This window comes from Micropterus dolomieu, linkage group LG15, assembly GCF_021292245.1.
Source record: "Micropterus dolomieu isolate WLL.071019.BEF.003 ecotype Adirondacks linkage group LG15, ASM2129224v1, whole genome shotgun sequence".
Classification (NCBI taxonomy): Eukaryota; Metazoa; Chordata; class Actinopteri; order Centrarchiformes; family Centrarchidae; genus Micropterus; species Micropterus dolomieu.
In genome coordinates this window covers 4,786,700-4,799,619 of record NC_060164.1, presented here as the reverse complement: position 1 = coordinate 4,799,619, position 12,920 = coordinate 4,786,700, and the positions used below count along the sequence as shown (strand labels likewise).

General features: G+C 39.9%; 1 protein-coding gene across 3 annotated transcripts in view; it reads left to right on the top strand.

The window, feature by feature from the left end:
• ttc7a (tetratricopeptide repeat domain 7A) overlaps positions 1-11,352 on the top strand; it is a 49,142-nt gene extending 37,790 nt beyond the window's left edge. For all 3 annotated transcript variants that reach the window (XM_046071393.1, XM_046071391.1, XM_046071392.1), the window contains one exon: positions 10,710-11,352. In XM_046071393.1, the coding sequence (XP_045927349.1) occupies positions 10,710-10,928 (219 nt within the window). In that variant the 3' untranslated portion in view covers positions 10,929-11,352. The remainder of the gene's footprint in view (positions 1-10,709) is intronic.
• The last annotated feature ends 1,568 nt before the right edge of the window (positions 11,353-12,920 follow it).

The following is a 12,920-nucleotide window of genomic DNA, read 5'->3' as shown; positions in this document are numbered from 1 at the left end:
ATTTGGCGCTCATGTGGACTATTTGTCCATTTTTTCTGAGTAACTGTATGTATACTTGGATTAAGGCACATGTTGAAGTCAACACTAATTGACCCAAATACAAAAACCCTGCTATCTAGAATACTATATGATGTGGATTATATATTAGACATGCTAATGGAGCAGCAAATAGTTGCATCCTTGCATTTTGATGGAGCCTAAGTGGGACAGTGTGTGGGACCTTTTATTTGGAGCTCTGCCCATATTTCTGGCTTGCATCCGCCTGCCAGAATACAACCTACAGTTGCTGCTACTCTGTGGCTCTGGCTTCATGCATTTATTTTTACATTATCTGCTGTGGACACTTTGTGTGCCGGTGGCCCATTTATTCTGCTCTGCCTTAAGGGGAATTCTGATGATATTCTTGGTTGATAGTCTTATACTTGAGCTATTATTCTGCAGTACATACTGTACTTTCCTTGAATGGCCTTTTTCAGCTTTTTTAGAACTTATTATGGCTAGAGATGAAAGAAGATGTACTCTTGCTGGGGCTTCACAATGAAATTCTTCAGATTTTCTTTGTGTAGTATTTTTATGGACACATAGTAACATTATGAGACAGTATCACCAATGTGAAGCCTCTACAGCTTTTAAAAATATATTTTTTATTCAGATGATTGTTTTGGCATTTTCCCTTTATTTGACAGTATCTGACTTCAATCTCGTTTATTCAATCACTCAATTTATTTAAGATTTTACAATAACTCAAACACTTAAGTGTTAACACTTATTTTTAAAAAAGCCATTGTAAATATATTACATGTAGCTACATTGTTCAGGATTGATAGCTGCCTGTCCATGAAACCACACAGCATACGTTAAATGATACTTTTCATTCTGGTATACTCATATGAGAGAGCATTTGTTATCTTTTCGTTAAAGCTGACCCAAGAGCAGACACAGACCTGCATTGCAGGTGGATGTTCAGATTAAAGTGATTTAATGGCCAACACAGGTGAGGCTGGGGACTGGGGAAGAGCGTGGCTGACGATGGCAGGAGGCAGGCAGGCAGATGATGAGGAATAGTGGAATGGCTATGTTCTGAGTGGTTACGGCACAGGAGAAAAAGTTATGGAGTAAAGAAAAAAGGCACGTTAGCAAACTGCTAAGCAAAAGCACTAGAAAACGTAAAAGTCACAAAGAGGGTTTCTTGGGCCAAGAGAGTAGGTTACCACTATGTAGTCAGAACAATCTGGTGATGAATGACAGGAGACCAGGAGTATTCGAGCAGAAGGGTTGATGAGGAGATTGACAGCAGGTGTGGAAAACCATCTGAAGTCATTGTGAACCATGACAGCATTGAATATATTTATTCCTGAGTCCCAAATAGGAAAATTCTGGTGTTACAGAGGAGGCGATTAGCTTAGCATAGCATAGCATAAAGACTGGAAGCACTGCCTGGCAACCAATGGTGAAGTCAATCATTAAACAAACAATATTCAACATGTTAATTATTGAGCTTGTCAAACGTTGGATTTTGTAATTTTGGAGAGGGCCAGCTAGCGGTTTTCCCCTGCTTGCAGTCTTTATGCTAAGATAAACTAATCTCCTGCTGGCTCTAGCTTAAGTTTTGTAATACTGTAGACATTTTTCTGGCCCTTGAGAACCAACTATCTTTTATATTTTAGAGCATTTTGACTGACTTCAACATTTAAATTTACTGACCAGAGCAAGCAATAAAGCAAAATTACTTTTTTGAGGTGTAAGACAGCATTGCATAGCTTTACCCAGGCCAACCAGAGTGGAGAAAAGTAGTTTTTTCCCCACAGTGGCCACAGTAGATGAGGAAAGGGATATGTGTGTGTGTGTGTGTGTGTGTGTGTGTGTGTGTGTGTGTGTGTGTGTGTGTAAGAGAGAGAGAGAAAAGCAGTGATCAGACAGTGACTCACAGCTCTGTTCAGCTGCTGGTTTCAGAGTATTTTTGGATGGATAAGGGTGTGGTAGTGAGTGAAACCCGTACATAACTATAGTATGCTGTGTAAGTATGCGTGTGCTAATGGCTAGCTACAGATTTCTAGTTTTATGTCCTGGTTGTTACAGTCCACAAGCTAAATCTATTTTCTTCATAAATCAGGGTATTAGCCACATCAGCTTTTACACATCTGCCTGCACTGTTAACCTCATTATGGTAAGTGTTTGATTGACGTGTGTGTATGTGTGACATGTGGTGCTTGTGTGTGTGTGTGTGTGTGTGTGTGTGTGTGTGTGTGCTTCCGGCGATGGTATGAAATGAATCTGACCTACTCCCAACATCCTCCACATCTCATCTGTCCTGTGCTGTAGCCGAGCCTGCTCTGAGTCAGCCACACACACACACACTCACAGACCCTTAACACACACACTTTACTTTTCCTCCTCTCTGACAGAAGCATATTCATACACTGCTTCACACATGCATGCATATTCTCAAGGACGAGGACTTGTGCTCATTGAATTAATCGCGTTCCAATTATCAAATGCCCCCCCATCTCTCTCTCTCTCTCTCTCTCTCTCTCTTTCTGTCTATCTCTTTCTCTTCTCATCTCTCTGTGTGGATGGGGGTGGTTGTCAGCTGATTAGATAATGCAAATACATTATTTATAACACTTTGCACGTTCTCGCCGCTTTATGGGATTGCCTAGCAACCAGGGAAATGTATTCTATTGAGCAAGACCTCTGATAACCATGGAGAGAGAGGAAGAAGAAAATCGGGGGAGCAAACAGAGAGGCGATTGGGAGTTGGCTGGTGCCTCCGTTGCTATGTATGGCTCATCTGGGCTCACTTATTTTTTCCTTTTTCTTTGACACCTCTCTGTTTTTCCTCTCCATCTCCCTCTCTCTCTCTTCATTGTTCCCATTTTAGCTATTTCTCACTGGCTCACACTCCCATCCTTCCTTACCTTTTTCCTTTTCCTTTCCTCTGTGGCACCTTTATCACCCCTTTCTTTCTTTCTTTCTTTCTTTCTTTCTTTCTTTAATCATCACAATTAAATTAAATAAACATTTGAAATATATCAGTCTGTGTCTAATGAATGAATATAATATCCAAGTTTCACTTTTTGAATGGAATTACTCGGTACACATACAGTACATAAATTCACATATCATTTGCCATGCAAACAAGCTATCCAGGTGCATACCATGGTGGAGATGCTGAACACGTAAAGGTCAAAAAAGAGTAAAATCATATCATGCTGACAAAACATACTGCTGTTGGCTGCGTGACAATGTTAATACTAAATCTTTTTAGTAGCAGTCTGTGGATCAATCCATACACACTCATACAGTAAAACCCTGTTGCTGTGAGACAGATGGAAAAAGATGATTTTTCCAACCTTATAGCAACTTTAAGAAATAGTTCAACACTTAGGAGAATTTGCTAGTTAAATCAATGAATGCCACTCTCAAGTCTTTACGCTGGAGATAAAGCTACAGCCATTAGACAGTTAGCTTAGCTTGCTAAAGAGGTTCCCAGCGCGCTAAAACATGACGCCAAGGGTTCTTGACTAAGCGTCGACCTACAGGTTTGAAAAGTGAAGCCAATGAGGAAGTTCTGGATTCTTTCTAATGCCCAGCATGAGACGACTCCACTGGTTGTAAAAAGTAGTCAGATTGTATAGGCCTTTGAGAAAAATTACTCTGCTTCGCACTTGAATTATTACCTCAGTGAACACAATTACTTGCTCACTCAGTGTGGTCTTAATTGCTAGTTTCAAGTATTTTCTGATACAGCATGAAGTTCATTTAGTGAATTATCATCCCATTTAGAAGAAAATAGATGATAAAGAACCAGCCCGCCAGCAATAATACCTGGCCACATAGGTCGAATTACTTGGGGGATTGGGGGGGTCTGATTCCCCTAATTAAGGCTTGGACCCCCCCCCCCAAAAGAGGCAAAAACAACAGGTCGGGGGGTCTTTCTTACCTGTCATTATAAATATTACAAAATATTTCCCATACTCATGCCTTATGTTAAAGAATCTAGAAATACAATTTCTGACACCCCTAAAATGTGCCGTACCATTTCCTAACCTTGACGTTAGTTGAACGTCTTCTCCGTCTGTATCACTCTTTAGCGGCAGTCCAGTGCATCACACGCTAATGGAGACGCTGTAAGTTAATGTCAGTATTGAGCTATCTAGCTGCTTTAATGCACTTAACTTTCCTACCTTCAGAGTTTTGTAATTAGCATTTATTTTACTTTAAATGATCTATCTGATGTTAGCTAGCTGAGAGCCCATCCTGTCATTTCATTACCATTATATCATTTCATATTTTATGTAATTGTTAGCCAACACGGGTGCTTAGGCATGAGCAACTGAAACTGAGGATTATTTATATATACAGTATAATATACATATATAAAGTTTATTATTTCATTTTAAGCATTTATGAGTCTTTCTACAATAAGCACAATATTTGTTTTCACTGTGGAAATCAGGGGTTTTACCAGGCTAGGTAAATGTTAAAATCCGGGTTTGTTATTTCAAATATATTCAGTTTTATCTATATAGCCAGATTACTTTGATCGCAGAAAAATAAAAAATAAATAAATTGATAACGACTGGTGCTGAAATAGATCTGTCATGACAGCAACAGTTACTCACATAACCACTTCCTCATAAGTGATTGTGCCTCTAAAATAAAGTATGGATGCACCTTGCTAACCAAGCTAGTTAGCTCCACCCATTCATCTAAATAAATTCACCAATGGGTGAAGTCATGACGACTGTTTGTGTGTGTCAACCTAATCTTAGCAATTTATAACTTTATTCTTATTTTCCAGTTGGTCTTGTTAGCTTTGACTCTTCAGCTCTGTACACAGCATGGCTGACAACAGCAGATTGCAAGACTAAATTTAGAGTTCAGCTATCCAGAAGATGTTAATTTCTGTTTTTACTAGGAAATAATCGTATGACCATTTTGTCTCTGATTGATTTTGTGTTGAAGTCATACAAGTATGCATTTAGATAACAAACTATGACAAACAGTTTAGATTAGTTCAGTATGGATCCAAATCGCATCTTTTAATCAGTGTGTGGTATTATTATCTGGATTTGCATCCAAGTATGCAAACTTAATGTCGTAATGAAAAGTTTTAATGCTAGCTTAAGGGAGAAAAAGTTTTTGGTAATAAAGAACTTATGCAAATAATATTATTCTAGTGAATAAATCTCTGTGGTGGCTGCTTGCTGTAATTGTTACATCAAAATATTACAAAGTACTCTTTTTGTCTTTGCACAGTATGAAATATGAATAATATCAGCTGACACCAAAGAACAAAAACTAATTACCCCAATGCTAATCAATTCCATAATCAAATCCCTGTTGGGTGCGTTTGTGACATTCAGGAAGCTTTCTTCATTCTCTTCAATCTAGCTGATCGAAAGACTCTTGATTTAATGGTGTGTATTGTTTGCAGCATTTCAAAAGTTTGCTTAAATTTAGCTTTAAACCATGGATGAAAACACCACTGCCCACTCACTCAGTTTGGCTCAACTCGGTTCGGTTGTGCTTTAATGGCACGCACGGTAAGAAACAAACCTGCACTGCCAAGCTCGATAGGATCAGCTGAGGTAAAACTGGAGACAGATGGCTGGAAGTAATTAAAGCAAAACCAATAGATGTTTTTATCAGTATAATGCCAGAATGACTCGGTTGCAATCAAAATGTTCTTGAACACATATTTGTTCCCGCACTTCCTCTTCTATCTGTTTACTCCATACTCCCTCAGACATTTTGATCCTTATTGTGTCATTCTTTTCATTTTCTGTTCTCATACTAATTGAAAGTCTTTCTCATATTGCTTCTCTGTATTGTTTACCTTTTTGTCTCCAACTTAAAGGAATAGTTCAACATTTTGGGAAATATTAATAATAATAATACAATAATTTAATAATACTTTTCATTTGCTACATTTGTCATTTATACTTTCATTATAGCTAGTCTGTTTTCTACTATGCACTGTGCTACATTAACCGAAATGAGCTGTCATCCAAGCTGTGTGTTAAGCTGGAGAGCTTTGTGCTTGTGCAAGATATTAATGTTGGGTAAATGCAAACATTTAACAATCAGGCAAACACCATTTCAGTTTAAGGTTTGGTTGTTCTACTAATGTAAACCAAATCCAGTCACTGCACATCATGCAACGCAGTGTTGGATAGCAGCCTGCTTTGCCCTTTCACAAGCCAGCAGAAATAGTTTCACCTTCCATTAATGGGGCATGTAAAGCTAATTTAGTTGATGCAGAACAAATGTAGGCTACAAACTATAACATCTAAGTCAGATGATATCTGGATTGATTCTGATATATTAACAGAATCCTTGTGTGCAGTGTATGATTTTCTTTTGATGAAAATTTGCCTTAGCATGTCCTTTCTGTAATTCAGCTTGGTTGCTGTTTTATAACGATGCCTGATGGTGAAAAATAACCATGTTGCACAGTGGCTATTTCTAACCTGATGCACAGTGGATGTAACACTTATTATTCCAAAAAAAGACTTGAGACTTGGCTTGAAAGATGAATTGTGAAAATCTCTGCACTCACAGTATTAAAACACCACAAAGTAACTTGTACTTTGAGTAGTTTATTGACGAAGTTTACTTTTATACTTTTACTTGAAGATGGTCAAATGGTAATTTTTACTTTTACTTGAGTTATCTTTTATGGGAGTAATTGTACTTTTAGTTGAGTAAAGATTTTCAGTACTGTACCCACCACTGCACTTACCAAAACCTCTAAATCTGACTTACATTTATCCGTTACACAAACAGAAATGTAAAAACATCCATTTGTGGTAAGTTGTTAAATAGCTAGCAACAGTAACCATGTGCAAACTGTTTCCCAAAGTCATAGTAAAGGTATGGTCAGACCAGAAAGTGGCACAATGACATATCTGCAGGTTTGGTGACGTAGTAACTACTCATGGAGTGAGTTGGTGAGCTGGCAAGATAACCACTAGCATGGTTGCCAGCTGAGACAAGCTAACACTTGCCAGTCACAATACGTCCCCTAGCATTTGTTTCTGTGCTGTTTACTATCCCTTTTGTTTACAGGAATGAGCATTCATTCAATTGTTTCAATTAAAGGGAAACAAGCTAACTAGCCTGCTAACTGCTTGCACATTATCTCAATTACTAAGGGGACAATAAGTTAGTACAGTTTATTCAGAATCCACATTTGCACCATCATAACTGTCTGTTACCCATGTCTCTTTTGCGGAGATGTTTATACTTTGACAGAGGAAAAAAAGCTAATAAGCTATAGCATCCTCCCTTTTTGACATTCTAGCGCTCTGTTACCTTAAAGGTCAGCACTTTTCAGTTGGTCAACACTGTGTATATGCAAATCAAAGTTCACCAACTTGAGACAAAAGAAATGCAGATTTACTTCACCCCCACGATAAAATCCAATAATTGCAGTGATTTTGATGCAGCAAAATGTTGCCATTTTGAATGCTGGTTGTCTGTGCCTGACATCAAACAGAATTGTCAAGTCATTATACCTAATTTCCATCTTCAGTCTGAGATTTTGGCATTGCGTCCACACTAAACGGTATTTGATAGTCCCCAAATGATCACCAGAGACCAATGTATCCCCCTGAATTTAACGTAATTTTAAGTTGACACATATGCATAGCCAGTTTTGAGAGCGTAGTGGAGCAAAGTAAAAACAAAGTACATTGTCAGGCGGCTATCGATTTAGAACAACCTTGATAGCAGCCTCTATCTTGTCTAGTGGTTGCTATCTTTGTTATTTATCCTCTTTGGTAATCATTAGTCCCTCTGCGGCGCTCATTGGATAATCACTTTTTTAACCGATAAAAGTCATGATGTCGGACCAGAATCAGTCCACTCGATGGAGTGGGTGGATTCAAAGGTCTGGACTCAGGCAATGGTTGTCTGGTCTGCTACCATTATGCCTACAGAGACCAAATCCAAAATTTCTACATTCTCACTGTACAATCTGACTGGCCCACATTACAGCCAGGGACACTGCACAAGAGCAGGGCGGATGGATAAGCTGCTGTTTGTCAAGAAATAGCTTCAACACATAAGTTCCCCTTGAATCTCAAATTGTCATTTTCTCCGTTCATATAAAGATGACACTTATGGTGTTTTGCAGACAACCATTGGCCAATGTGTGGGTATTGTGGTGTTGTGTGCTTTCCTGCCGCCTGCATTTATACTAGAAATGTTAACAATATCACCCTAGTGAGTCTGGAGAAAAGAGCACAGACAGTAAGATGTGAAAGCTAGTGGCCAAACTATTGGCACGGAATACATCATACACCTCGAGCATACAGTCTGTGACACCAACACACACACGTGCATGCATACACACACTCATATAGACAAACACACACAAGCTTATAACCTTGTGTGTACATCCTGTGACAGGTTTTCTCCGTACCCAAGGGTTTCAATCTTCCTCTGTTTACCTCACGGCAGCAGTGAGGAAAAGGCGAACGGAGGAAGGGAGGAAGAGAGAAAGTGTGCGTGTGCTTTTATTGAAAGTTGCATCAGAGCCCCTAGACAGCTATGTGAATTTCAGCCCAATTAATCTGGAGCTTGTGAGCAGAGACTGCATAACAAGACTCGTCTGTCTGACCTCAGGCCACCTCTATGTGCGTGTGTGCGCGTGCATGTGCATGTGTCCGACAGATAGTCAAAATAAAGGGGGGGCTGATATTGTGCTCGAGTGGCTGTCTGTTATCACCTTGAGTGGGCATGTGACACTGCGGTTTGTCTATGTGTGTGCTGTTCATGTTTGTGTGTGAGAGAGATTTGACTCCATGCTGTTGGTCAGTTGCGTGACGCCCTTTTCTACTGGGCTCTCAGACACACCAACTGAGCTGAGCTCTGAAGAGAACTCACACAAAGTTCTGCTTGACCTTTAACATGGTGACAACAGATATCATCCATAATTTCCATCTCTTTCTCACGTATATTATTTTTTACATACACACACACACACAGAGCTTACACTTTTTTTTTTATCACACAATGGCTTTAACAAGCGGTTTATATACACACACAGTTTACATGAACTACCAGTTACATACTTCCTTGTAGCTTTTTATGCCACACACACAGTATATACGTTCATACAGAATAAAACCAGTGAGTGTGGAGATTGCATGCATACCCACCACTCTTCCTGGCAGAGCCCTAGGCAAGAGTCGCCCAACACGCCACTGTAAATGAAGACTTCGGAACATCATGTTCTGTAAAGGAACACCCCATAGCCTTTGAATGTTTTGGGCAATTTAGCACAAACTGTGTAATTGTGTAAAAAAAAAAAAAGATTTTCCTGCCTTTCAATAGAGTTCAATTTATTTCAATATGTAAGAAAATCATTACATTAAAGGGTGGAGTAAGCAATTCTGGGGAAATCCAACAACATGACAAATACCATGATATAGACCAAACAACGACACAACAAGTTATGTAACTAACACAAGCTAAGCTGTGGCTACATTTGCTGCCGTTAAACAAACATGCAGAGACGACAAGACTGTCCCAGAGCCAGTACACCAGCTCCAGACAGCGATACTCACAACTCTCCAGCTACTTTAGCTAACATCACAAAAACAGCATGTCTTGGCAAGTAGAAATTAAGCTGAATGTCTGTGGGCGAGACATTTAACGTAACCTGAAAGCCATGTTGTGTGTGTTGTGTGGCGGGGTGCGGGCCACTTTCTTCATTTCCCATTTACAGAGCCAGGGCTGTGTACAACACCAGATTTCTTTTCAGTGTACACAAAGAACGTACAACTAGAGGATCATGAGGAGATATTTGCTGAATTTGACAAAAAGATGTGATTGATTAGAATAGCTTACCCCACCTTTAACTGAGACCTGGAGATAGGAACACATTTTACCACTCTAAAAAGCAAGGACGTGCTTTGGCAAACCATCAGCAGAAATGTAGAATGTACATAACTTGATTGCACTTAAATGGTCCCTTTGACCAGCAGTCCCTCCTCTGACCCAAGTAGATTAAACACAGCAACAACTTTCATTACTGTGTGTGTATATTTCAGCAGAGGGCTGCATCTAATCTCATGATTTGTGGATTTTCTCTCTTCAGTTGTACAATCCCTGTTGAACAGGACTCTAGTAAAGTGTAGTACAGTTGGTTGTTGTTGCTGCTTTGTTTTTTTTGTTTTTTTTGTCATACTAAACTAGTCCACAGCACAGCAGGCATTATAATCCAAGATTTAGATTTTTTTGTAAAAAGCCACCATCTGTTTACTTGATCTTATCATGCCATGAAAAATGTTTTAATGGTAGATATTTAGGAAGTAATAAAACATTAGGGAAGAGGTACTGAAATTAAATGTAATATTCACCATTCATTGAGCCTGTAACTTACCGTAGAAGTTGGGTTAATTCAGTTGTAACACAACAAATTCAGCAAGTAGATTCTCTAAAAAATTAAATAACATGTAAATTATTCCCAAAATATCAACATTTCAGAAACTACAAAAATCATCTTAACCATGAGTTATATGTATCTTTAACATGAACATGAATACTGAGATGTCCACCAGGCCTGATTTGGCTGTGAGCAGGAGAAATCAGATTTTGTGAATACTTTGGACTGACTGAAATTGACTTGATAAGCCTTACAGTACCATACATTTCTTAATTTTCCCTTTTAACCCTTTATCCATCTGTCTATCCAGGGCCGTCTGCTGGTGAAAACTGGGCGTGTCCACCTCGGGGAGAAGGTCCTGCGTGATGCGGTTCAGGTCCACAGCACCTCCCACGAGGCGTGGAGCGGCTTGGGCGAGGCCCTGCAGTCTCGGAGCTCCAGCCAGGCTCCCGACTGCTTCTTGACAGCCCTAGAGCTGGAGGCTTCCTGCCCCATCCGGCCTTTCACCATCATCCCGAGGGAGCTTTGAGGGGCCTGGACTGGGGTGGATGTCCTGGTTAGGGTCAAGGAATTGGTCTGTTGCTGGATTATTATACACTGGTGCAGATGCAGTGAAAAGCAGTGCTGGGTGGGAAAAATGTCCCTCAAGTTAATAGTTTTGGGAAATAGGGATCCTGCCAAGAGCTTCAGAAGGACATTGATACTACTCATACCACTCTGTTTGCTGGTTTCCAGTCTATATGCTAAGCTAAGCTAACCAACTCCTGAATGTAGCTTCATATTTAATTAACAGATATGAATGTGGTGTCAATCTTCTCATTTACCCTCCAGCAAGAAGGTGAATAAGTGTACTTCCCAAAATTCTAAATATTCCTTTTATAAGTATATATTTTTTATTAACAATGGATGTTACAAAGTACATTTTCACTATCAGTAAAAATGAACTCCGTCTCGTTGACTTTCAGTGCATCCCTCTCAACGATCAGTCTAAATCTCCCCAAAATACTATATATAAACAATCCTGGCATCCATTCTTAATGAGGTATTAGATGAAAAATGACATGAACAGCTACATAAATATTGGACATTAATGCTGTCCGTGCAGAAAAAGCAATAGAGGGATCCAAAGTTTTGCAGATAACAGAGCAATATATTAAGAAAATAATGTTATAATGTAAGTACCATAACAATCTACATCTACTGTGGAGTAAGTACAGAAGTAATAACTCTTTTGCAACTGATGAAAAATGATGAATAATATTTCTAATAATCACTGGGTATCACTTTAATGGTTCAAAGATGTGCTGGTTACATCCTTAGATAGAATGTTGTTGTGTTATATGTGGAAATGCAGATACATTGATAATGTGTAGGCCTGTCAGTCCCCCCCCCCCCTCCCCTATCTTGAAAGCTCATATTCTAGCAGAGGCATTCACATATCATTCCATATGTCATCATTGTGTATGCGTGTGCCTATATGCATGCATGTCTACATTATGTGTCTTCACACATGTTTGTTTGTTTTAAAGCGTCCCTCTGGGGTATGATCAGTCCCTGTTCTGTTTGTATAGTAGGCAACTCATCCGCTCATAATGTATGCGTTGTTTTGTTTTGTGTTTTTGACTCATCTGTTCGTAATGCTCTCCGTTATAAACAACAATGGCGTTTAAAAATCACTGCTAGATGTCGCGCCTTCACCTGCCTTGTCACTTGTGACTAATAGACATCACTTCCGAGTGCCTAACCACATTAATGTGAGCAGTGGGACTGGGCTGCCGGCTTATGTAATACTGCCAGCACAGTTTTCTGCCTCCAAACTCCCTCCTCCTCCTCCTATCTCTCTCTCTCTACTCTGTCTCTCTATGTCTCTCGCTCTCTCTCCCGGCTTGCCTGATGTGATGTGATGTGGCTTGGTTGCCTAGCAGCCATCCCCTTGTTTCAGTAAATGGGGAAGCGTAGAGATATCTGGTCTGCTGAACAACACACACACACACACACACACACACACACACACACACACACACATACAGCGAGAGGCAGATAATGCCCCTGTTGTGTGGTTTTACAGGCTTGACAGTGTCTGTTTGATGTCTGCTGTTACCATGTGCGGTATGAGCCAGCTATAATCAATGTCTCAGGCTGGTGTAAATTGATTTGCGTTATGGGAAGAGTCCCTGCCTTAGCTCTCAGCAAAACCCCCTTTTCTTAAACCTCGCCCTCCCTGCAGGACTACAAACCGTAATCCCTGCCTTCTGTCTTTTTTCAGAACTCCACAATCACCCACACTCCCATCACTCAAGACATGAAAATCCCTCATTCATCAATGCTTCGATTTTTGCTATCGATCACTGTCGCCTCTTTTCTGCTGTCCGAAAAAATCTATTTTTACTTTTTCCCTCCCCGCTCACCGGCTCCCCCTTGTTCCATCCTCTCCTCATTAGCACTATGTGTGACACCTACACAGAGGCTTCGGGAGATGAATGGTCTAATCCCTGTGGGTAAGGAGTGAAATATTACAGGG